This window comes from Eublepharis macularius, chromosome 7, assembly GCF_028583425.1.
Source record: "Eublepharis macularius isolate TG4126 chromosome 7, MPM_Emac_v1.0, whole genome shotgun sequence".
Lineage (NCBI taxonomy): Eukaryota > Metazoa > Chordata > Lepidosauria > Squamata > Eublepharidae > Eublepharis > Eublepharis macularius.
Genome location: NC_072796.1, coordinates 140,933,561 through 140,958,691, shown reverse-complemented (window position 1 = coordinate 140,958,691; position 25,131 = coordinate 140,933,561). Strand labels below are relative to the sequence as shown.

At 50.1% G+C, this 25,131-nt stretch overlaps 1 protein-coding gene across 1 annotated transcript in view; it reads left to right on the top strand.

Annotated features, from left to right (window-relative positions):
* The window catches only part of ARHGAP39 (Rho GTPase activating protein 39), a 225,971-nt gene that overhangs the window by 194,922 nt on the left and 5,918 nt on the right, over nucleotides 1-25,131 (top strand). The window contains exons 6-9 of the mRNA XM_054985596.1: nucleotides 3,362-3,454; nucleotides 14,632-14,705; nucleotides 22,629-22,828; nucleotides 24,152-24,243. Of these exons, the coding sequence (XP_054841571.1) occupies nucleotides 3,362-3,454; nucleotides 14,632-14,705; nucleotides 22,629-22,828; nucleotides 24,152-24,243 (459 nt within the window). The remainder of the gene's footprint in view (nucleotides 1-3,361; nucleotides 3,455-14,631; nucleotides 14,706-22,628; nucleotides 22,829-24,151; nucleotides 24,244-25,131) is intronic.

The following is a 25,131-nucleotide window of genomic DNA, read 5'->3' as shown; positions in this document are numbered from 1 at the left end:
GCTGACCTCAAGCAGTGCCATGCAAAACCCGCAGCGAAGGATAGGAAGCGGGGTTGGCCGGTGTCCACACAACCAGGTTCCTCCGAGGTTCTGTTCGACACCTTTGCTGGGGGCTGGGGGGCTGCACTGATTTGTTGGAATGGGTCGGAACAAGAGATGGGCAGACATACTGCCTTCAAGAATTACAATTACAGCTAGCACAGGCCCCATCCTCTCCTTGCAACTCTCGGGATGAAGAGGGGTCCAGGATACGCCGTGCTGGGATCACCATAACGTAAGATCCTGGCTGGATCGGAGCAGCGGTCCATCTGGTCCGGCACTCTGTGTCACACAGTGGCCAACAGACAAGGCAGAGAGGCCGCGACATTTCCTTTCTAACACTTGTTCAGAAATATGCTGCCTCTGGACTCGGAGGGTAATCGATGGACCTTGGCTTTCCTCCACATTTCTGTCTCAGCCTCTTTTAAAGCCGTCTGGGCTAACGGCCGTGCTGATGTCCTCTTGCAGAGAAGTGAGTGAAGAAATACTTTCGGGAGAAAAAAGTTTTCTGCACCCCCTTTCTCCACCTTATGCATACCAATACATTATTCCGTGTAACTAGACAAGGCTGATTCGCCGTATATATGCAGCTTGGTAGTTTTAAGGTCTAGAAGCTCAGTGGAGCAGGACCGGAGTTTTTTTCTGCTATAATGAGAAGGGGGAAAAAAGCCGATTGCTTTCCACAACCAACTTACTGACCTTTATCAGTAAATTTTTAATGTGCTGAGTAGATAGGGCCCTTTCAACCTATCCCCTTCCCTGCTTCCTCCCACAGTTGGCCCAGATTCTGAGTCCATCCGTAGTGCTAATAGTTTCCAGTGCGAATTCTCAAGGCGTGGAACAGACGACCTCCCAGAATTCCGGGCCCGCAAATTAACAGGGAGAGGCCGGAGGGCCGATCGGTTGGGTTCCTGCGACATCACAAATGCGCAGTGATTTTGCCCAGTTGAAGCAACAATGGAATCTCTTGTTTCCTTTACTGGAGGAGTGTGGTTGTGGGGGACACGGGAAATGAATTAACAATTGTCGCAATTTAAGAATGACCTCGGGCCGTCCTTAACCAAGAGGGGTGGAAGAATGTTGACGGGGGAAGATGGGCAGTGTTTGTCGTAGAGGGATCAGCAAATCCATACAAAAAGATGACAGGCGCATGATGCTCACCCGTTTCTTCAACATTGCTGAGTTCAGAGCTGGATTTGTCTCTGCCAGGCTCGCCTCTTGGGAATGCCAGTGTCCAAAAACCCTACGCCCGCCTTTGGGGAAAAGCTAGGCTCACCCACACCTCGCCTTTGCCAATCAGGTCTTTTATTCATTTATCTGTTCCACACCCATGCCATTTATGTTAACAGGAGCCTCGCTTTCTCTGCTGCTGGAATTGACCCGAAGAATTGACACATTCTGGGCCTGCTCTCATGAAAATTGCTCATCTCTCCTAGCCTAAAGCATGGACGAGGGCAACTCTGCAGTGCCCATATTTGTGGTATCGTCTTGAGTGTTACAAGGCAGAAAAGGGGAAGGTTGTTTGCAGAAATCCTTGCTTTGGCTGAAATTTTTGTAATCTATGCATACAGTTAAGGGCCTCTGTAGGTACAGTCTCCTAATCCAGCAAACCAAGGGCCAAATGCTATGTTGGTGTTTTTAATGAGTTGGGTCTGGGAGACATGGACAGATTCGTGTTCCTCACAATCCCACAGCAGCTACAGCTCTCCTAGTGAAAAAAGTGAATGTATTTTAGGCTGGAATGCGGGAATTCCACATTGACGGTTGAAGCGAGCCTCCTTTTTTGAAAACTGGGTATTAGATTGTGATTATCACATTCTTCTAGGTGCCTATGAAGCAAATTCCTTTCCCTGTAGATGGTAGGTTCCAGTGCTACGAGCCGTGTAGAACTAGTGCAAATCCTACCGGTTCATTTCTTTGGAAGCACGAGTATTTTGGAGGCTGCCCCCCAAGAAGCCCTGTTCACCAGCCCCTGGTTCTGAGCGCTTGGTGGTTAGGAAAAGATACTCTTTCTGTATATGTTCACAGACACTTCTTTTTTGGTTCTTGGGCTCCAAAATAATTTTTAAAAGTACATCGAGAAAACTAACTTTTCAGTATGAGAAGTGGGGCAGTGCCAGAAAATATTCCCTTTCTGGTGTTCAGCACTTCTTTAGAATAATGCTCAATTATTCATCTCTGTTGCCCTTATTTGCCCTCAGTCATATAAGAAAATCTTATCTTGTGGCATCGTAATATTATCCTGTTCAGTGAACGGTCCTTGATTTAGATGGATTTAGTCATAAGACTAATCCTGAAGAGCAGCAGGGGGCAAAACAAAAGCATGAAACGGGATACAAGGCAGGTGAATGCTTGCATAACCAATGGGATAATAATAATAATATCAATAGTGTGCTTATAAACTGCCCTTCTGGACAGATTAATGCCACACAGTGAACAAGGTCAGTGTTATTATTATCTCCACAATACAGCTGGGGAGCTGGGCTGAGAGGAGTGGCTGACCCAAGGCCACCTGCAGTGCTCATGTCAGGAGTGGAAGTCGAACCAGCAGAGTGCTGATTTGCATCACAGCCACTTAAACACCATGCTACAGCAGGTCTATATAATAATGACTGCACTTATATACTGCTCTTCTAGGAAGATTAGTGCCCCACTCAGAGCAGTGGACAAAGTCAGCGTTATTATAATCCCTCCCATACAGCAGGGAAACTGAGGCTGAGAGAAATGGCTCACCCAAGGTCACCTGCTGAGCTCATGGGAGTCAAACCAGCAGACCGCTGGTTCACAGCCCAACCATTTAACCGCTATGCTACAGCAACTCTATATAATAATAACTGCACTTATATACTGCTCTTCTAGACAGAGCAGTGCCCCATTCAGAGAGGTGAGCAAGTTTAGTGTTATTATTCTCCCCACAATCCAGCTGGGGAGGAGGGGCTCACCCGAGGCTACCTGTGAAGTTCATGTCGGAGTGGGATTCAAACCGGCAGAGTGCTGATTCGCAACCCAGCCACTTAACCACCACGCTACAGCAGTTTTGTAGGAATGCTATTTCTACCCCACCACATTGGTTAGTCCCTGCCCCAGAAGTGAAACGACAGGCTATTTGATGCAGCGCCAGTGTGAACTTGTAGGGAATGCTTGCATTCTCCCTGCCGGACAGACGGGAACAAAACCGGCCAGCACTGAAAGCGGAGCTCCACTGTTTTTGATTTCATTTTTTGTGTTTGAAATTTGTGTCTCCCTCCCTCCCTCCCTTTCTCTCTCTCTCTCTATTTTTGCGTTCCATTCCGTTGTCCTCATGGTTCTGTTTGTTTCCCAGTGACACAGCACATTAAAGAGCTCCTGGAAAGGAACACTAAGAAGAAGTCCAAATTGAGAAAGAAACCCAAGCCTTATATCGAAGATCACGATGGTAGGGTGCCGCAGCCCAGCGCTCCCGTAGCACCTTCCTCTCCTTAGACGTAGATGCCCAACTCTGCTTAATTTCTCCGCAGCTTCTTAATCACTGCTCAGCCTCCTCTTAACATCTGCTTCACTCCCCCCCCCCGGTTTAACTGCTGGTTTGGGGTGTGCCTTTCTCTGAGTGCTCGATGCCAGGCGCAGGTCCATCGCTGCTGACCACGCTTCTTCCAGCAGGTGCTGACCTTGGGGTTGACCTTCGGATGAGCGACTTGGCTTGAGGCTGGTGTGGGCGCACGAGAGATCATGCAAAGACGTGCAACCACCTCCGTGTTGTTGCAAACGCAGCTGGTGGCTCCCAAACGCCTGGAGCGGGACGGGTACCGGTTTGCTCTCACTCATCTCTGACGAGGCCAGGTCCCGCTTTGCAGGGCTGTTGCATGCTCCTTGACGCCTTCGCTTCTCTGACCACAAGCCCTGAGCGATTGGACTGTTTGAGGGCGCTGGGTTCTGTGGGCAGGACGCTTGCCACTGAAAACCGTACTATTGGTATTGCTAATAACGTAGTGTCCAGAGCCCTTTACACCCATTATCTTGGCGGGCTTAAGGAGAAGGACAACCTTGTAAAACAGAGTGGCGTCATTAGCTGTTTATGGGGTGGGTGGCAGCGGAGGCCAAGAGGATAGGGCTTGCATTAGGCCACCCAGTGGGACTTCCTAGATGACGGGTCAGTGGCAGAGCCCATAAGACCCCTGCGTCACTCGTCAGCTTCTCCTGAAAAAGACTTTCAGATTGGGGGCCTTTGCTTGAGACCTTGGAGAGAGGAATGGTTGTTGTGGGTTTTCCGGGCTGTATTGCCGTGGTCTTGGCATTGTAGTTCCTGACATTTTGGCCAGCAGCTGTGACTGGCATCTTCAGAGGTGTAGCACCAAAAGACAGATCTCTCAGCGTCACAGTGTGGAAAGATGTTGGCAGGTCATTTGTATCTACTCAGGAGGGGTGGGGTTGAGCTGAGTCATCCTGTAAGAGTTTCCCAGGGTGTGGAATGCTAATGGCGGGAGGCTTCACTGTATCCTGAGGAGGTTCTCCTCAGCCTCCCGCCATTAGCATTCCACACCTTGGGAAACTCTTACAGGATGACTCAGCTCAACCCCACCCCTCCTGAGTAGATACAAATGACCTACCAACATCTTCTCCACACTGTGACACTGAGAAATCTCTGTCTTTTGGTGCTACACCTCTGAAGATGCCAGCCACAGCTGCTGGCGAAACGTCAGGAACTACAATGCCAAGACCACGGCAATATAGCCCGGAAAACCCGCAACAGCCATCGTTCTCCGGCCGTGAAAGCCTTCGACAATATACTGGAGAGAGGAAGATCGATGTTACATGGCACTTGTGGTGCACAGTATTTTCAGTGCATGGTATGTGAAGAAGGGCGCTTTGGCTCTCAAAAACTCATGCCCTGAAAATCTTGTTGGTCTCCGGGGTGCTGCAGGACTCAAATCCTGCTGTTCTACTGCAGACCAACATGGCCACCTCCCTGAAACGGTACCTTGTTGTAATCTTTTGCCTTATTAGTCCCAGATTGCAGAGAGACGTCGTCTTGCCTTAGGCCTCCTCTAATGAACATAGATCCAGAAGAGTTAGCCGTGTTAGTCTGTAGTAGCAAAATAGCAAAGAGTCCAGTAGCACCTTTAAGACTAACCAACTTTACTGTAGCATAAGCTTTCTAGAACCACAGCTCTCTTTGTCACATGCTTGGAGGGTATACCAGTTTCTTCATACCGTCCATGCATCTGATGAAGAGAGCTGTGGTTCTCGGAAGCTTATGCTACAGTAAAGTTGGTTAGTCTTCAAGGTGCTACTGGGCTTTAACGAACATGTGGCTGAAATGAGCTTAGAAGCAGAGACCTCCAAGGTCTGAAACTGCCCCTCCCCTGCTGACACCAAGCGCGTCCTTCTCAGCATTGCTCTGGCCTGCACCAGACCTAGAAAGGGCGCCTCTTTCCGAAGTGTCCTGGGGAGAGCGAAGCTACATCTGTGCTTGGTGACACCTTTCTGGGGGGAGGAAGAAGAGCAGCCCCCTGCCTCCGTCTTTGCCCTGGGTTGTTCTTGGGGGTGATGCTGCCCGTAAGGTATGGCCTTGCCCGAAGGTCTCTGACCTGCCCTGGTCGTTAGCGCGCACCTTCTGGGATGCGTTTTCCGAGCAGCAAAGTTTGTTCAAGCCGTTTCAGCCGCTAGGGAGTTGGTTGCAGGTCAGCAGCCAAAAAACTAGCCGTGAAAGAGGAGGGCCTCTTCAGCTGGGTATGATTCGTACAGTATCCCTAAGATACTTTATTACTGTCGCCGAACGGCAGATGAGGGATTTGCATTACAAGAGAGTGGCTTGCTTAAGGCCGCCTGGTGCGCTCAAGGCAGAGGCGAGATTCAAACTCAGAACTTCCTGATTCATAACGTGGTCTCCTGGCCATTGTGCACCTCTTCACTAGTGGTAGAAGTGGTTTAGATTAGTAGCCTGGACTTTATTTTCAGAACAACACGTATGTTTCCAAGCTGCTTCCACCAGATGTAGTTATATTTTCTTATTTATTTTATTTTTTTATTTATTTCAAATTTCTATTCCGCCCTCCCTGTGAGCGGGCTCAGGGCGGATAACAACATACGAAAATACAATAAAAATTCATCTACATTAAAACAACAATGTATTAATACACATTTAAAACAGGATGGTGGACAGCCTTCACGGGGAGGGTTTTATACACCCCTTTTTTCCAGGCTGGCGGAGGCCCAGCCTCAGCCATATGCCTGGCGGAACAACTCTGTCTTGCAGGCCCGGTGAAATGAGGCCTGTCCTGCCAGGCCCTGATCTCAGCAGACAGAGCGTTCCACCAGGTGGGAGCCAGGACCGAAAAGGCCCTGGCTCTAGTCGAGGCTAGGCGGGCCGCCTTTCATAAGTTAATCAAAAGCACACTGGAGATGCTGAGAATTAGTATTAGTTAAAATATCTGACCTCTCTTCACCCCGCCTTGTGCTCTGATGTGCTCAAGCTGCTGTACAATTCCCTAGCGCTCCCAGGCAGTGCCATAGAGCACTGGGAAACGAACCGCATGACATTGTCAAGGCATGGGTGGATTCTGTTGCATGGTAGTGGAAGGGCCAAGACAACACAGGACTGTTGATTTCATCGGCAGCCCTGCATGGATCAAAAAAGTCTCAGTCCCGGCTAAAAGTCCCAGTTAGTTGGATTGGAGAAAATGTTTCTAGTCCTGGGCAGGGGTCACGTTCCTCTTGCTCGGAATGCACGCGGAAATCGTTCCAGCCTCGTGCTGACTGTGGAGTTCCTCTTTCCCAGTTTTCTCTCCTCTGCTCTGGTGTCATAACGGACAGCAGAAATACGACCTGGCTATTTTTAGACCTCTCCTCCCGAATAGGATTCTGCAAAAATTGCTGACCGAGGTGGGTGGGTGGGTAACGCAACATCCAGCTCAGCCGATCAGAAGTTACCGAGTCGGCTGCTGCTTTGTCTTACCGGCTGGCCGGGGAATTGGAGCCTCTTGTTCACTTGGCAGGGCCCCCGCTCTCAGGTGTTCCGTTGCACCAACCCCAGGAACATGAAAAGCAGTCCACAGAGAGGTTGAAAGAGGAAACGCCTTGCTTTTTGTGCCCCAGATGAAAGAGGACTGAAAGGCGTTTTTGTTCAGGTTTCTATGTCTGTTTGAGGACTGGAACAGGAGACTTTCCCACTCTCAGAAAAGGCGGGGATGCCGGGCTCAGTAATTTCATCCTTCGTTTTCATGCGGAAAGGCATTTGGGTGAAGTAGTTCCACCGGGACAGCTCAAAAATTCACCCTATTACAGAAGACATGAGCGGGGGGTTATCACTGGATCTGTTGGGCTGAAGGGGAGTGGCGCAGCCATGGATCGCCCATTGCCTGCCAGCGACCCATCCGAAAATAGTCCGGTGAGCCAGTGAAGCAAGGCACCGTTCCAAATAGACCCTCAGCCAGTTGCCTCCCCGTCCCAAATGGCAGATCCCGGGATGTGGCCCTGTGAGGTCCTGTCTACAAAGGCAGTAGGGGAGTGATGGTTGTTGTGGGTTTTCTGGGCTGTATTGCCGTGGTCTTGGCATTGTAGTTCCTGACGTTTCGCCAGCAGCTGTGGCTGGCATCTTTAGAGATGTAGCACCAAAAGACAGAGATCTCTCAGTGTCAGAGTGTGGTAAAGATGTTGGCAGGTCATTTATATCTACTCAGGAGGGGTGGGGTTGGGCTGAGTCATCCTGTAAGAGACTGCACAGGGAAGCCATTGAAATTCATAAGCACAAGCACAATTTCAACAGGAAAGAAGAGACTTTAAGAATGAATAGAGCATGGTTTCCAGTCCTGAAAAACACCAGGCTAACAAAACACTCTATACCCGACAATAGCCCTGCAGAGAAGATTAGCACATGTAGCACCAATCCATATGCGAAAGAACCTCCTCAGGATATAGTGAAGCCTCCTGCCATTAGCATTCCACACCCTGGGAAACTCTTACAGGATGACTCAGCTCAACCCCACCCCTCCTGAGTAGATACAAATGACCTACATCTTTTCCACACTGTGACACTGAGAGATCTCTGTCTTTTGGTGCTACACCTCTGAAGATGCCAGCCACAGCTGCTGGCGAAACATCAGGAACTACAATGCCAAGACCACGGCTATACAGCCCGGAAAATCCGTAACAACCATCGTTCTCCGGCCGTGAAAGCCTTCGACAATATGCAGTAGGGGAGCATTCCACATCTTCTGCTCAAGCAGGGAAACCGTTGCTGCAGTAGATCAAAACTGTGGTTGGCTTCAGTTCTCAACCAGAAGACGAGAAATTAACAGGGAGTCAGACTTCTGTGCTTTCCAGCAAACAGGAATTAATCCCCCCTTCTCTTTGCAAGTTGCAATGCAGTGTGTGCCTTAATTAAATGAGTTGTGCTTCCAGAAGCGGAATGGCGGAGGGTCGTCAGAACAGATTCTGATCCTAACCTGGGCAATGCAGAGCTGCTGTTCTTTCTCTCCACTAGTCACCACCTAATAGTTCCGCCGAAAGTGTAAAAAGCCGGAAGGGCCTAGGCCAGTTACATAGATCAGACTTGGGAACAATCAGTGTAAGTATAGATCCAGAGGAGTTAGCCGTGTTAGTCTGTAGTTGCAAAATAGTAAAGAGTCCAGTGGCACCTTTAAGACTAACCAACTTATTTGTAGCATAAGCTTTTGAGAACCACAGTTCTCTTCGTCAGATGCATCGTCACCTTTTGAGAGCCACAGCTCTCTTCGTCAGATGCATGGTCAGCTTTCGAGAACCACAGCTTTCTTCGTCAGATGCATGGTCAGCTTTTGAGAACCACAGCTCTCTTCGTCAAATGCATCGTCAGCTTTCAAGAGCCACAGCTCTCTTCGTCAGATGCATCGTCAGCTTTTGATGCATCTGACGAAGAGAGCTGTGGTTCTCAAAAGCTGACGATGCATCTGACAAAGAGAGCTGTGGTTCTCGAAAGCTTATGCTACAAATAAGTTGGTTCATCTTGAAGGTGCTACTGGACTCTACTGTTTCGTAAGTATAGCTGCTCCTTAAGAGGGGGATCTACCTGGTTACTTGCATATCAGGAGCAGTTCCGATAGACTGAGGCCAGGAATTTATTGTGGCCCCCTCTTTGTCACACTCTGAAGACCCTAGACCCATTCTTCTGCACTGACATTGCAGCATCCCATGGTTTTCATCCTCCTGCCCAGTACCATAAAGGAAGGTAACAAAAATACATGTACTGAGTAGTATAAGGCACACGCACCGAATGCAGGTTCAGTGCCACGAGTGTGGTTTGGGTGCATAAACACATGTGCAAGACTTGGACCATGTTGCATGCGTGCTTGCCTGGGTGCTGTCTTCAGATCTGCAGTGGGTGTGTAGGATGTTGTACAAATCCAAGAGCCCCTCCCCCCCCAAGCACGTAACTGCATTTTGGTACAGAGACTGTGGAAAGGGAGGAGAGAATGAAGGAGCCCACCAGATCCTCCAGCTTCCCCCTCCTCCACCTCTCCCCGAACTGAAGCCGCACCAGCCTGTCTCCCCTTTGCAAGTCCTGTGTGCCGCAGTTTATAGTAACCACAGCCACGAAATCTTCCACCGAGTAGTCTCCCCAGCACCTTTGCAAGGTCAGCCCGTATTGCCATTCATGGACCAGCCCAGGAGATGGGGCTGCGTTGCCCCTGAGCCCCAGACTTGTCTCATAAGAAGAAGCAAAAAGCCGCCTCTTCTGTAGATTGCGGAGAGCTAGCAGCGCCAGAGACAGTGCACTACAGTCACTTTCCATGGCTCCGCAGGGCCTGGAGAATTCCTGGCTAGAATAGACACCTGGGATCACTCTCCTCCTCCCATCCCCCAGCCTGACAGTTCTGGTCCTCCTCCTTTGGGTACAGCCTCGTCAGCATCACGGCTGGAAAGCAGGACGAGACAGGCAGATCAGACGAGCCCACACCGAGACAGGCAGCTCTGAGGGCCCCGAACCCTTCTGACTCCCTTCGCCAAGAGACCTCCCTGGTTACCTTCTAGGCTTGCCTTGGGACAGATAACTGGAGAAAAAGCTGCCGTGAATCTCAGGCAGAGATTCCCTGCAACAGACATCTGAAAATAAGGCACTTCACCCTCACTGTCTTTCTTCTAAATGGCTTCCCTGCGGTTTGGAATTGGGCAGGGAGAGGCTTTTCCATTCTGCATGTCTCTGAGTCTCTCTATACGAGACACCTCGGCGCGTGTTCGTCAAGTGTAGGGAAACACAAAGTTAGCTGGGAAACATAGTTTTAAAAGACAGATCCGGCAGAGATCACTCCTCAGACGGTTTGTTAATTTCATCTTCACTTCCCCAGAGGCTCCGTCAATTTCATCCCTGCAATCTCAGACAGTGTGGGATGGCAACCAGAGGGCAGTGAGGAATGGAAATAGGCCGGAGCTGCCTTCCAGAGCCAGGCTTGGACCTGGAGAGGTTCTAATGGGCTGAAGTTTCCCTTCCGGCATTTCACAGCCCCTTCACACGGCTCCAGCGTACAGCAAAGCCTTTGCCGTGCCGCCGGCTCTGTCTCTTTAAACTACCCTTCCCAGCTACCATTGCATCTCCCGACACGTGTCCTTCACATGTCAGATGTCTCACGTAGAATCGTAGAATCATAGGACTGGAAGGCACCTCCAGGGTCATCTAGCCCAACCCTCTGCACAATGCAGGAAATTCACAACCACCCCCACTCTGTGTTGACTCAAATCTGAGTACGATTTGCTTCCCACCGCCCACCCTACGTTGACATCATAAACTGGTGGAGACAGTCTTTGTGGGGACTGATCCTCCCGGTCGGATTTAAGAGGAGCTCCTCCACTGTGGCTTAGAAAGTAAAATAAAAACCCTGCCCTACCCTGAACGTTTTGCCAGTGGATTGGAAACTTAGCCTCTTTAAGCGGATTAAAGTCCTGGCCAAGAGAGTCTTGCTCAAGGGCCGTCTTCCTTATGGACAGGAAGGGGAAAGGTGAGAACCTTCTCATGCCGGTTCTGGCTGCGTTGGCTGTGCCCTGCTGCGGCTCTGTTAGCAAGGGGGTGGGGGGGCTGGCCGGAGTCTGGCGTGTTGGGAGGAGGTGACGTGTGACCTCCTGATCGAGGGCTGGGCGTGCCATGGTGCTTGCACGTGCCAAATGCTGCAGGCCAAGCGTACCCCTGTTCCTCTCAGCGGGCAGCTCACAAACCACCCTGCTGGCCTGGTAAGATACTGCTGCGTCCCCTGCTCAGGCGAGGGTGCCTGCACCTTAGAAGCACAGAAACAGAGCCGGGAGGGACCCCAAGGGCCATCTCGTCCAGCCCCTGCACAATGCAGGAAATTCACATCCAAAGAAGGAGAGCCCACCACCTCCCGAGGAAGCCTGTTCCACTGAGGGACCGCTCTGTCAGGAAGTTCTTCCTAATGTTTAGCCAAAAACTCTTGATTTAATTTCAACCTGTTGGTTCTGGTCCGACCTTCTGGGGCAGCGGAAAACAACTCTGCACCATCCTCTATATGACAGCCCCTTCAGGTTCTTGAAGATGGTTATCATAGGACTTGGTCTCCAGGCCCCTCTCAGTCGTCTCCAGGCTAAACATACCGAGCTCCTTCGACCTTTCCTCCTAGGACTTGGTCTCCAGACCCCTCACCATCTTTGTTGCCCTCCTCTGGACACGTTCCAGCTTGTCTATATCCTTCTTAAGTTGTGGTGCCCAAAACCGGGCACAATACTCTAGGTGAGGTCTAACCAGAGCAGAGTAGAACGATACCATCACTTCTCATGATCTGGACACCAGGCTTCTGTTCATACAGCCTAAAATCACATTTTCTGGTTTAGCATCGCACTGCTGACTCATGTCCAGTGTATGGTCTACTAGGACCCCTAGATCCTTTTCGCACATACTACTGCCAAGACAAGTCTCCCCCCATCCTATAATTATGCATTTGATTTTTCCTACGTAAATGCAGAACTTTACATTTATCTCTGTTGAAACTCATTTTGTTAGTTTTAACCCCTTTTTCCCAGCCTGTCAAGATCACCATGAATCTTGATTCTGTCTTCTCCTGTATTTGCAATCCCTCCCAGTTTAGTATCTTCCCATGCTCTTCCTCCAAGGTGGCTACCAGTGCTCCACAGCTGCGGGTTACCTGCCATTTATGAGTGCAGGCACAATCCCATAAGGAAGCGCGGGGTCCAGGACTGAGGTGCCGCCATCCGTCACAGTCAGTCAGGTGCACAATAGAAACAGCAGCCCCTGGACAGCAAGTTGGGAGGCAGAGCTGGCCAAACCCCCCACGTCACTTCCCCCAGTGTGTGATGTGCGCTTAGCCGCTACATCCCATGTTGTGTCTTGAGTGTCAAAGGTGCTGATCTCTAAGCGAGCCCTTTTGGGTTGGACTTTTAACGAGATTATTAATAGCCCTTCTCACAGCATCCTCTCTGAGAGATCAGAGCAGCCCCAGTCACGGGTCCCCAGCCCTCCAGGGTGACTTGAAGGTCGTGCAATGGGTAGATTATCCCCTCCTGCAAAATGTACATGAGACGCTGGCCTTCATGCTTGGTGCATGTTGCGGGCGCCGCTGGAGTCTTGCACGGAAAGAGGCTGCTCTGGTCTTGCCCGTCCCAAGGGAGCGTCCGGGGCGCAGCACCTTGCCCAAGTCCAATGTAGGGATTTGCTTCCCTCCTTCAGGTGATACTGAAACCAGGTAACGGATTCTCCGGACGTGCCCCAGAACGGTGTGCAGGTGTATTTAAAAGCAATACACTAAACTTAATTCACATAACCATAATGACTCCCACATCTCCCCCCCCCCATATTTTGGAAACGATAAGGCAGTGGTAAGGAACAGCAATGCACAAGCTGTTTGTGTCCTTGTGATAGAAGCAGAACTGGATGGGATCACGAGGGTCATCTAGTCCAACCCCTGGACATTGCAGGAAACATAGTAAGACAGGCAAAATGTAAAGCTGCCTTTATCCTGTCAAGAGAGTGACCAAAAAAGCAATCTTTCCCTCAGACTTCGCTGTCACAAGATGTCTGTTACAGGTGACTATAAAGAAGAGATGAGACAAATTCATAGAATCATAACATCATAGGGCCTGTAGGGTCATCTAGTTCAACCCCTCCTCCATGCCCAGAAGATGGCAAGACACCGTCAGGATCCCTGGCCAAACTGGCCTGGGGAAAATTACTACCTGACCTCAAAGCAGAACCGAGCAATGTCTGAAAATGGGGGTCATGCAGTGCTGTTAGCACCTAGAGTGAATGAGGAAACCCCACTGCTGGTTCAAGCCTGGGGGAGAGAGCGCATGGACTCTCTTAAGCCTTTTTGGCGCTGCTGGACTTTGACTTCTGTTTCATTCAGCCAGTCTGGTGTCGTGGTTAAGAGCGGGTTTGATTCCCCCCTCCTCCACTTGAAGCCAGCTGGGTGGCCTTGGGTCTGTCACAGCTCCCTCAGAGCTCTCTCAGCCCCACCCACCACACAGGGTGATTATTGTTGTGGGGAGAATAATAACATACTTTGTAAACCGCTCTGAGAAGGCATTAAGTTGTCCTGAAGGGCGTTATATAAATTGCATGTTGTTATTATTACTATTTTCAGGTAACAGACCAACATAGCTACCCCTCTGGGATCGTCTTTTGAAGTGTGCATGTGTGCGGAGGGGGAGAGTACAGTGAAGTGTATGCTACGTTAAAAACTAGAAATAGAATTGTGCGAGGTGAGGCAGTTGCTGGTGCCCCAGTGTGACAAGCGGAATAACAGCGGTGCGTAGACTTGGGAGCCTGTGTGGCTCTCCTGCGCATGGGTGTGCAAACAGCGCAAGACCAGCCTGCCGCACACTGTGGGATTTGTGCATCTATATGAAGCTGGTGTTCCCTCCGGATCGGCGGAGGTGCAGGGTGCGCTCCTAGGACCGGCCCTTGTTGATTCTACACGAATCAGTCCACCTGCTGTCGTATTGACAACTGGCCGGTCCTTCTGTCTGGGCTAAGAAATCCACCTGCAATTGACCTGCCTGTTGGAAGTGCCCATCAGGCTCGGCAGCGGAGGGTCTGCTTTGCGTAGAGGAGGTGCCTCCGCCAGCATCTCCCGTTAAAGGCCTTTCAAGGATCAGGACCGGGAAAGCCCTTTGCTTGTAACCACAGAGAGCCGCTGCCTGTCAGAATAAGCAATACTGGGCGAGGCTGATGTGACCCTGTGTTAGGCGGCTTCACGCGTTCAGCTCCAGTAGCCACTGCAAGTATTCAAAGTTTCCAAGGGGAGACTCCGCAGTTCCGCGGCATGGGGAGGCAGCGAAGCACAGAGGCTTGGGGGGGGGGGCCTGACTCCCCCCCAGGGCCCCGATGCCATTGCATGCTGACGAGCCGGTGAACCTTACTGGAGCTGAGGCTTCCTAGAAGCCTTCGCCTTGGACAGGGGCTGCACGGGAGCTTCCCAAGGGAAGCGTGAGAGCAGCTGGTGCGTCCTGCGCCGTCTCTGGTCTTGGAAAGCACTGCTTTGGGTGGCTTCCCTCCAGGATGGTGTCGGGGTCTCTCTCGTTCGCTTTGTTCTCTCGGGGCGGTCTCTTGGAGAGTCCGGTCTAGTTCTGACTCTGTTCTCTCTCTCTCTCTCTCTTTCTCTCTTTCTCTTCCAGGGGTGGCCATCAGCACCTATGCCAAGTACTGTTACAACAAGCTCCAGAAAGCAGCATTGACAGGAGCCAAGAAGGTACCTCCACCCTTTTAATGTGGATTTTGAAGCCGGTTGGGCCAGCGCAAAGCACGGGCGCTTGTGTGTTTGTGGCTGGGGCGTGGGCCACGGTGTCCAGAAGTGAGTTCTGCTTTTGAGTTCCATCCCTGCAGTCGGGCTTTTTCAAGTGAAGAAGGAGACGAGCTGTTTGCATTTTTCCTTGCTCCAAGCCCCGCCAGTATCCAGTTTTAATCAAAGGCTGAAAGTTTGCTTTGGGTGGCCCAGGCAGATTTAACCAATCTACGGTGTGGGGAGACATTTCTGAATGAAGCCACAAAGAACCTCTTTTCATGTTAAGCCTCTTCCAGCCGCCCAGGTGGCGTATGCATATGTATGTATGTATACAATGCATCATTTGTACCTCAACCTACTCCCCAGAGCGGCTACGTCATTCTTCTATCCTCCATTTTTTCCTCACAACAACCTGGTGAGGTGGGTTAAGCTGACAGTGTGTAACTGGCCTGAGGTCACCTAGTTAGCTTCCATGACAGAGTGGGATCCAAACCCAGGCCTCCCATGTTCTACCCCAATACGCTAACTACGACACTATGCTGGCTCTGATATTATAACTAACTATTACTATACCCTGACCTGGGTAGCCCAGGTGAGCCTGATCTCATCAGATCTCAGAAGCTAAGCAGGGTCTGCCTTGGTTAGTAATTGGATGGGAGACCTTCAACCAAGACCAGGGTTGCAGAGACAGGCAACAGCAAACCACCTCTGTTAGTCTATTGCCAGGAAAACCCCAGCAGGGGTCGCCATAAGTCAGCTATGACTTGAGGGCACTCCCCCCCATCTATTACTATACTTGATGCGGAGGAAGCGGAGAGACTATTATCGGCCCCTCTTAAAATACTAGAACTGGAGGGGGCACACAACGGGGCAGATGGGCACTACATTTGAAACCAGAAAATGCCCGTAGCCCTTTTCATCGTGGAGATAAGCCACAAAATAGCTAGAGGCTTGCTTTTTAAAACGAAAGTTGGAAATTCTGAGGACGTAACAGCGGACCCGACTGATCATTAGAATTTTATAACGCTCTAGCGATATGGCCATTGCCAATTTTTAAAGAAAGCCTAAAATGCCCTCTGGTGGCTGCGGGAGGTATTGGCCTACAGCAAGGGAAATTGTGCAGATGTGGGTGGAGACTGCAAAAAGTGCCCCTTCCAGTCCACATAGCAATGAAAACATGCTTTGATGGCAGTCTTTCCAAAGAGATCGTACAGAAACCCTGTTTCTGAAAAATTGTCGCCAAGCAGGGGAAAACCTGGAAAGTGGGTGATTAGGGGATGACATTATATGGATGCTCAAAAAACAACATTGTAAAGAGCCCAGTCGCACCTTTAAGACTAACCAGCGTTATTGTAGCAAAAGCTTTCGAGAGCCACAGCGCTCTTCGTCAGATGCTGTGGCTCTCGAAAGCTTATGCTACAAATAAGTTGGTTAGTCTTAAAGGTGCGACTGGACTCTACTATTTCAAAAACAACAACTCCAAACCAGGGTAAAACCCTCACTAAGGGGAGGGGGGAGAGAATGCATCTTGCCCAAGGCCACTCTGGGAGTTGTTAGCAGAGGGGAACTTCAAAGCAAAGGCTCCAGTCCCTCCTTCCCTTAGCTGTTGTGCTGATATGGGTGGTGGGTTCGGATGCGATTAATAGCAGCAGAGTGGGAGACTGAGACATGTTGCTGGGGGAAAACAGTCTCTGCAAAGAATTCCCCTCTGCAAGCTCCATCGCAACGCCTTGTCCATTTCAGTGTGTCTCGCACACAAGACCTTCCTATGTCTGTTAGCTGGGTGGAGGCACCTGGTGGGTTTTCTGCTTGAGGTGTTACAGTGGCCCGAACCTGTCCGTTTGTTCATTCATTTGTTGGTTGGTTGGCTGGCTTTACATCTCACCCTCCCCGCAAGCAGGCTCAGGGCGGGTCACAACATAACAATTACAACAATATATAAATACCATAAAATACTATAAAATATGTCAAGAATAACTTAAAACCATATAAAACAGTAAAACAATAAAACACAGTCCAACAAGGACCTCAAAGAGGTGGCGTGGTGGTAAATTCAGTACATATCATCGTGGGTAGGTACAACAGATCTCAGTTAGGCTTCGGAAGTGGAGCAGACCAGGCAAGGGGCCAGCAGGATAGTTCGCCAGCTCCTCAGCCACTCCCATAGGCCTGGCGGAACATCTCTGTTTTGCAGGCCCGGCGGAACTGTAATAATTCCCGCAAGGCCTGCGTCTCAGCTGGGAGAGTGTTCCACCAGGCTGGAGCCAGAACTGAGAAAGCTCTGACCCTGGTCGAGGCCAGGTGAACCACCTTGGGGCAAGGGACTACCAGCAAATGTTGGTCTACAGAGTGTAACGCCCTCCAGGAAATGTACAGTTGTGCAGTGCTTTTCCTGGACTTTATTAATCACAATGATACAGAGACAATTAAGCAGGCCCCGTGGTTGAGTTCATGAGCAGCCTTCCCCACCACAGCTGTTCTGTATTGCTAGTTCTTAAGCACTTCGCCGGGGCTGCGCAACACACCATCATGAGTCACTTATCTCCTGCTTTCATTAGGACAAATCGCTGCAGCTCCAGTTTTTCTGCACGTTGGCAAGCGGAAAGGGGGGGAGGGGACTGTGAATTGCAAAGGCGCAGGAGACATCTGGAGAAAAGAGCAGAGCAAGAATATTTGCACCCTTCCAAACTTGACGTAAGCAGATTGGGAGAGATGAGGGAAAAGAATGACTAAAATCCAGACTGGCAGGGCATGGTTGGAGACTCTTTATTATTTTTTATTATTATTATTTGAATTTCTAGACCGCCCTCCCTGCGAGCAGGCTCAGATAAAACACCATAATAAATAAAATCCATAAAATCACAGTTCCCTAAAATCCAGTTTCAGCGGCACTGACACTTCCACAGTCTTGACGCCATATTGCAAAAATCTCAGGCTGGGCTCAGCAATGTGGCAGTACAGACTCCACCGCCGTGCCGCTGCATCTGCTGAAGTGCCCGGCAGGGGCCTTGGCCCAGTGTTGGGGCACTTGCTTTGCAAAAAGTTCCAGGTTCAATTCCTGCCATCTCTGAAGTTACATGGTACTCTGGTCTCTGTGAACAGATGAGGTTGGATTCTTGTATATGTATCCTCAGGGCTGTGTGGGATTTCAGTATTTAGCAAGCACAGAAGTCACCTTTCTGAGCATCTTGGCTTTTCTTTAAAATTACCTGGTTCTAGTTCTTAGGATTGTGAAAGCCAGAAGGCATGAAACTATATTGCTTGCTGGGATCTCGGAAGCCAGCGGAGTTTCCGAGAAAGACAGCCAGTCACAGGCCTCAGTAAATTAAGCAACTATTACGGAATAATGCATGCTACATAGTGCCAGATTGTTTGATTTGCATAATATGTGCTGGTTGCAGAATTCAGGTTTTCACCTCTTTAATCCAGAGCAGTACAACCCCTTTATATTTTAAGCCTTTTGTAAAGGGAGTAAGTTAGTATTCGGCTCCACTTCCAGTGCAGTTCACAAAGGCATGCTGGGCAATCTGTAATTGTGGAAAAAAACAATAACAACAATGTTCGATTTATATACCGGACAACTTAATGCCCACTCAGAGCGGTTTACAAAATACGTTATTATAATCCTCACGACAATCACCCTGTGAGGTGGGTGGGACTGAGAGCGCTCTGAGAGAGCTGTGACTGGTCTGGTCACCCAGTTGGCTTCAAGGGGTAGGAGTGGGGAATCTAACCTGGTTCTCCAGATTAGAGTCCTGCTGCTCTTAACCACTACACCAAACTGGCTCCAACCCAACCCAGGTGCAAGGTTGTTCGGGTCTGTTTTCCCCCCACTGGAGTTGAAAACTTCCCGGGGAAAGCTCTAACCTCGGAGGCATCACGTGTGCGTGCGTGGAGAGGGAGAGCAATTCGGAAGAGGCAGCTGCTGGTACCGTGCAGATTTTAACAACAGCTGGACTCTGGGCCACCTTTTGAAGGCTGCTGAGGGGACTGGCAAGAGTTAAGCAGTGGGTGCTCGTGGGATGCCAGGGAAATCTGCTGTGTCTGCATCAATAATGGAAGCAGATAAAATTTTAACTAGCGTGATGTGCTCTGGCAGGCAAGTGCGTGAGCAGAAGAGTGGGTGGACTGAATGGTGTCTCTCGTACACCCCTCCCTTGGCCTCCGGGCTGCCTGCTCTGGATTCTTGCTCTTGGGCACAGATCTTACAGGGTCTGCTTAAAATCCCAGTACTGGAATGGGAAGGAAGGAAATTGTCCCTCTGGGGCTCTTGTAGGCAGCGGGGCTGTACTGCAGTTATTCCCTCTCGGCTGGGCTTGGAGCAAGCACAGACACAATTTGCCTACTCCTGATTTGGAGCAGGAGGCGGCACTTCAGAAGAAGATGCTTCAACCAGGTGGTTGACTAGTTATTGCCTGGACCATCGTTGCAAAAGATCTTGGCCGGCAGCAGTTTCTTGTGAGCGCTTTCAGCGTAGTTGTGATATCCCAAGCTGGAGCTCGAATAAATGTACAGATCTTGAGAAGGTCTTTTGAGAACTGGTCGCATTTTGGTAACCTAACCCGGAGAGGCCAGGGGCAGGCAATGACAAACCACCTTGGTTAGTTTCTTGCCATGAAAACCCTGCCAGGGGTCACCGTAAGTCAGCTTTGACTTGAGGGCACTCTCCGCTCCAACCCAGAGAGGCATAGAAATAGAACCTCCATGTTCAGAGGCAGGAGATCGAGAAACTTTGCACTCCTGCCGTGAGCTCAGCAGGTGGCCTTGGGTCAGCAACTCCTCTCAGCCCCAGCTCCCCATTTTTATTGTGGGGATAATGACAAGGTTGACCGTGTTCGTCTCTCTGAGTGGGCACTAGTCTGTCTAGAGGAGTGGTTTATTAGCGCAGTTATTGTTGTAAGGCAGCTGCTGTAGCTTAGTGGTTAAGTGGTTGGGCTGCAAATCAGCCCTCTGCTGGTTCGACTCCCATGACTGCCATGAGCTCAGCAGGTGACCTTGGGACAAGCCCCTCCTCTCAATCCAGCTCCCCATCTGCATTACAGGGATAATAACAACACTGACTTTGCTCACTGCTCTGAGTGGGGCACTAGAAGAGCTGTATATAAGCACAGTTATTATTATTATTATTATTATTATTAGTTGTTGTTGTTGTTGTTGTTGTTGTTGTTGTTGTTGTTGTTGTTGTTGTTGTTGTTGTTGTTGTTGTTGTTGTTATAGGGCAACACTGCCCCTTGGTGGCTCAGGGCTCATATCGGAGGAGGCTTTTCTCTAACATTCCTTCACAAGCTTGCCATAAGCGTCCAGCCGGTTGCACCAGCTACATGGGACGTGGACCAAGCTCCCCTCTTCTTGTACCTTCATCTCTGAAGCTAGCGAAGCCCTGGAGGCCTGCTGATCTCTAGCGACTAATTCCAGACGGGCAGCCCTGCAGCCCAAATCCCCTGAGCGTCTTGGGGATGAAAGCTTGGTGCCATAATACATCTGTCAGTCTTCTCCAATGCCCCAAGGCTCCTTGGCGGTTCGGATCTCTGGGGTTTTTCTAGCACGGTGACGGACGGCATCAAATACGGGCAGCCCTTCTGGTCCATTTAGAATAAATCTCAGTGGCCGCAGCAAAGGACCTTTATTCACAGAGAGAGGAAGGGAGGAAAAGAAGCATTTTGAGTTCTCCAGAATTCTTTTTCAGGCTGGATGTTAAGCAAAAAGAGAACCACCACCACAAAGAGAGATTCTCTCATGGGAAGAGGTATAGAAATAGGCAACCAGAGTGACTGGAGCATTGGAGTAGATCCAGAGAAGTTAGCCGTGTTAACCTGTAGTAGCAAAATAGTCAAGAGTCCAGTAGCACCTTTAAGACTAACCGACTTTATTGTAGCATAAGCTTTCGAGAGCCACAGCTCTCTTCACCAGATGCATTGTCAGCTTTCAAGAACCACAGCTGTTTTTGTCAGATGCACCGTCCCCTTTCGAGAGCCACAGCTCTCTTCATCAGATGCACTGTCAGCTTTTGAGAACCGCATCTGACAAAGAGAGCTGCGGTTCTCAAAAGCTGACGATGTATCTGATAAAGAGAGCTGTGGTTCTCGAAAGCCTATGCTACAATAAAGTTGGTTAGTCTTAAAGGTGCTACTGGACTCTTCACTATTGGGATTTTGGAGGAGGAGTTAAGGAGTTTGGGGCTTTTTCATTCAGAGAAAAGCTGTCAGGTGTGTGGGGTGGGGACAGATGTGAGAAAGGTTTATACTCCCTCTCCTGAGACGCCAGCACTTGGGGATGTGGGGGTTACTGTGTCTGTTCGTCTGCCTGATGCGTTTTCATTCTGCCCTGCTCCCATCCATGGTCTCCATTTTTCAATTTTACCCTAACAGCAACCCTGTGAGGCAGGTTAGCCTGGAAGAGCGTGACTGGCCCAAGGCCACCCAGGGAATTTCACACCCGTTTGTTTGTTTGTTTGTCTGTTCAGTTGAATTTAAACATCTGCTCAGAGCAGATCACAACAGTATAAAAGTACGCAATAATAAAACTTGGTGGCATAGAATATAAAACCAGCAAACAATACAATACTAAAAACACCCGTGCGTGTGTCGCTCCACCCGTTCGGCCCAAACAAACCCGTGGGACAGGGTGGCCAGTTGCAGATGGATACAGGTCGGGGGGGGGGCACACGCCGCCCCCCCCCCATGGCAGGAAGATGGTTTGGACGGCTCACCCACCTCAAGCCACCCTGTGCCTGCTGGAACAGCTCGTCTTACAGGCCCAGCAGAAAGATAACGAACCCAAATGAGCCCGATTTGCCGCAGGCAGAGAGCTCCACCAGGTTGGTGCCAGGGCCAAGAAAGCCCTGGTCCTGGTAGAGGCCAGGCGGACCTCTCTGGGGCCAGGGACCACCCGTAGATGTTTTTCTGCCAAACGAAGCAGTCTCTGGGGAACATACGGTGAGCGGCAGTCCCGCGGGTCTGCTGGTCCCAATCCACGAAGGGCCTTAAAGGTTAGAGCCAGAACCTTAAATCTGGTCTGGAATTAAATTGGGAGCCAAGTTGAGAGTTTGGAACTGAGCTCTTCCCAGGAGTCGACTGACGCTTTTAACTGCTACATCATACAGATGTCATTACGCCCATATTGCAGACGAAGGGCACAGAGAGAGAGAGAGAGAGAGAGAGAGAGAGAGAATGACTTTCCTAGGTCCACATTTTGGCCGAGGGGAATCTTGAACCCAGGGCCACCCAGATCACAGCTCATTCTCTTTGCCGCCATGCTGGCATGCAGAAGGTCCCAGGTTCAATCCCCCACATCTCCAGTTGAAAGAGACGAGGCAGTAGGCGATGCGAAAGACCCCTGCCTGAGCCCCTGGACAGCTGCTGCTGGCCTGAGTAGGCAACGCTGACCTCGATGGACCAAGGGTCTGTCTCAGCAGAACGTCCACCCTGCCAGCTCCTGGTTGTTCCCATTCACTCCTCGTTTACCTTTGCTTTTCCCTTCACTTCTTTCCTTTCTTGTCTCCCTCACTGTCGGCGTTTAAATTGTAAAGACTTTGGGGCAGGGTCCTCTCAATTTTGTTTCCGTTACTTTTCGGGGGGCGCCAGCGTGGATGGTGGTATAAAGATACCAGAGCAAGAGTCAGGTCCAAGAGCACCTTAAGGACCAACTAGATTTCCAAGTCATGAGCTTTTGAGGGTCGGCGCTCCCTTCATGCATATCCTGGAAATCTCGTTGGTCTTTAAGATGCTACTGGACCTGACTTTTGCTCTTCTGCTGCAGACCCAACACGGCTACCCACCTGAAACGGCCTCCATAAAAATACCAGTCGGCTGCACTCGAGGAAGCTGCCCTGAGCCTCGCTTTGCACGCCCTTGTTAACTCTCTGCTTGCCCAAACCGTTGCTTTCCATAGGGCCTCAAGAAGCCAAACATTGAGGAGATCCGCCACGCCAAGAACGCCGTCTTCAGCCCTTCCATGTTTGGAAGCTCCTTGCAAGAAATCATGAACATGCAGAAGGAGCGGTACCCGGACCGCCAGCTCCCGTGGGTGCAGACCCGGCTGTCGGAGGAAGTGCTGGCCCTCAACGGGGACCAGACGGAGGGCATCTTCAGGTAACCCCCTGGTCGCCAGGCCGTCCAGTAAGGAAGCATTGTGCCAGACAAGCCTCCCCAAGTATGGAACAAAGTGGAACCCCACAATTCAGGAAAAAGAAATTATTATACACAATAGTACAAAACAAATAACTTGTATTTTATTTCAAATAACTTGTTTATTTCAATACAAGTTATTTGTTTTCTACCATTATGTATAATAATTTCCTTTGCCGCCTTAAAGTACGCAGGCGTCTCCTCGAAGACCATAGTATGGAAAATAGTAAAGAGTCCAGTAGCACCTTTAAGACTCACCAGCTTTATTGTAGCATAAGCTTTCGAGAACCACAGCGCTCTTCGTCAGATGCATTGTCAGCTTTCGAGACAATCTGACAAAGAGAGCTGTGGTTCTCGAAAGCTGACGATGCATCTGATGAAGAGAGCTGTGGTTCCCAAAAGCTGACGATGCATCTGACAAAGAGAGCTGTGGTTCTCAAAAGCTTATGCTACAATAAAGTTGGTTAGTCTGATGATGCATCTGACAAAGAGAGCTGTGGCTCTCGAAAGCTTATGCTACAATAAAGTTGGTTAGTCTTAAAGGTGCTACTGGACTCGTTACTATTTTGCAGCTACAGACTAACATGGCCTACTCCTCTGGATAGTATGGAAAGGCATTGGTGGCTAGGGTGGTGTCGTGCTCTGGGTACATTGCTGAACTTGTGACTAGACCTGGGTTCCAGCCTGCGTTAGATGAGACAAGGGGCGGAGGGAGAAGACAGAGGTTGACCAATAAGCAGCGGAACTATCAGGGTGGTAGAAGTCATAGTCGCCTGCTGGGGTTTAGGAAATGCTTTCTTGACATTTAATTTCAATTGAATTTAATTGATTTGATTTTTATCCACCCTCCCCACAAGTGGCCTCAGGGCTGATTACAACAACACAGTAACAATAAAACAATTTAAAATACAATACATAGAGGTAAAAACAGTCACATTATCAAGTTAAAACCAGGTTACCCAAGATGGCTGTCATCTCTCGAGATGTTATGGGGTAGGGCAGGCAAATGATGTCAATAACAGGGGTACCACAGATCACAGCACGGGGGGCAGTTGGACAGTTCGCCCAAGCCTCACTCACAGCCATAGGCCTGGCGGAACTTCTCCGTCTTACAGGCCCTGCGGAATTGTAACAAGTCCTGCAGGGCCCTAGTTCCGTTGGTGAGGGAGTTCCACCAGGCCGGTGCCAGGGCCACAAAGCGGGGGGAATGGGGTGGTTATTAAACCAGCGGCAAGTCAGGCCCAGCCTTCCCCCATCTCTTTCTTACTCTTTTCTCCTCTTCCGCAGAGTCCCTGGTGACATCGACGAGGTCAATGCTCTCAAACTTCAGGTGGATCAGTGGAAAATCCCCACTGGCTTGGAAGACCCGCATGTTCCCGGTGAGGACAGAGAACGGCACATGGACGGACACTTGCGGGGGCAACCCGGTCTCCCTCCTTCCCTGACTGTAAACCTGACTGGCGGACTGGCTGTTAACTAGAACCGGATGAGCTGCTGCTCAATTGTCTGCTGTGGGACAGTGGCCAGGAAAGTCAGTTTTGTTCCTTGGAACGGAGTTCCCTCTTTTCGTTTGTTTTCAGGAAGAAGCTTCCTGTTCTCCTGGCTCCTAAGCCAGGGGGCTAAAGAGAAGGCTGAATGCACAAAAAGGTCCCCTGCTCATCTGTGGGGAGTGAGAATCTCCTGCGGGTGACCAAGCAAGGAAGCTTTGCAAAAAGCTCCTTAGAATTGGAAGGGATCTCCAGGGTCATCTAGTCCAACGCCCTGCACAATGCAGGGAATTCACAAATATGCCCCCCCCCCACACACACACACAGTGCCCCTGCTCCATGCCCAGGAAGATGGCAAAACACTGTCAAGGATCCCTAGCCGAACTGGCCTGGGGAAAATTGCTTCCTGACCCCCAAAGTGGCAATCAGCATTACCCTGGGCATGTAAGAAGGGGCCACGAGAACTAAGCACTGATGTGACCCTTCCTGCCCTCCCCCTCATGATCTGCCCAGATTCACAGAATCCACGTTGCTGTCAGGTGGCCATCTAGCCTCTGCTTAAACATGTCCAAAGGAGAGCCTACCACCTCCCGAGGAAGCCTTCTAGACCTCGAATGGCTCCCCTATGTATGTGGGGGCAAGTGGGCTACTAACCATAAATTATGGGTTACAGGCATGGAACTTATTTAAAAGGCTGCATTATTGTAACTCCTGCCATGAGAAGCAATCTCAAAATCAAGAAAGGGAGGGAAAACCTGTTGTCCCTCTTCCAGTCTCTTG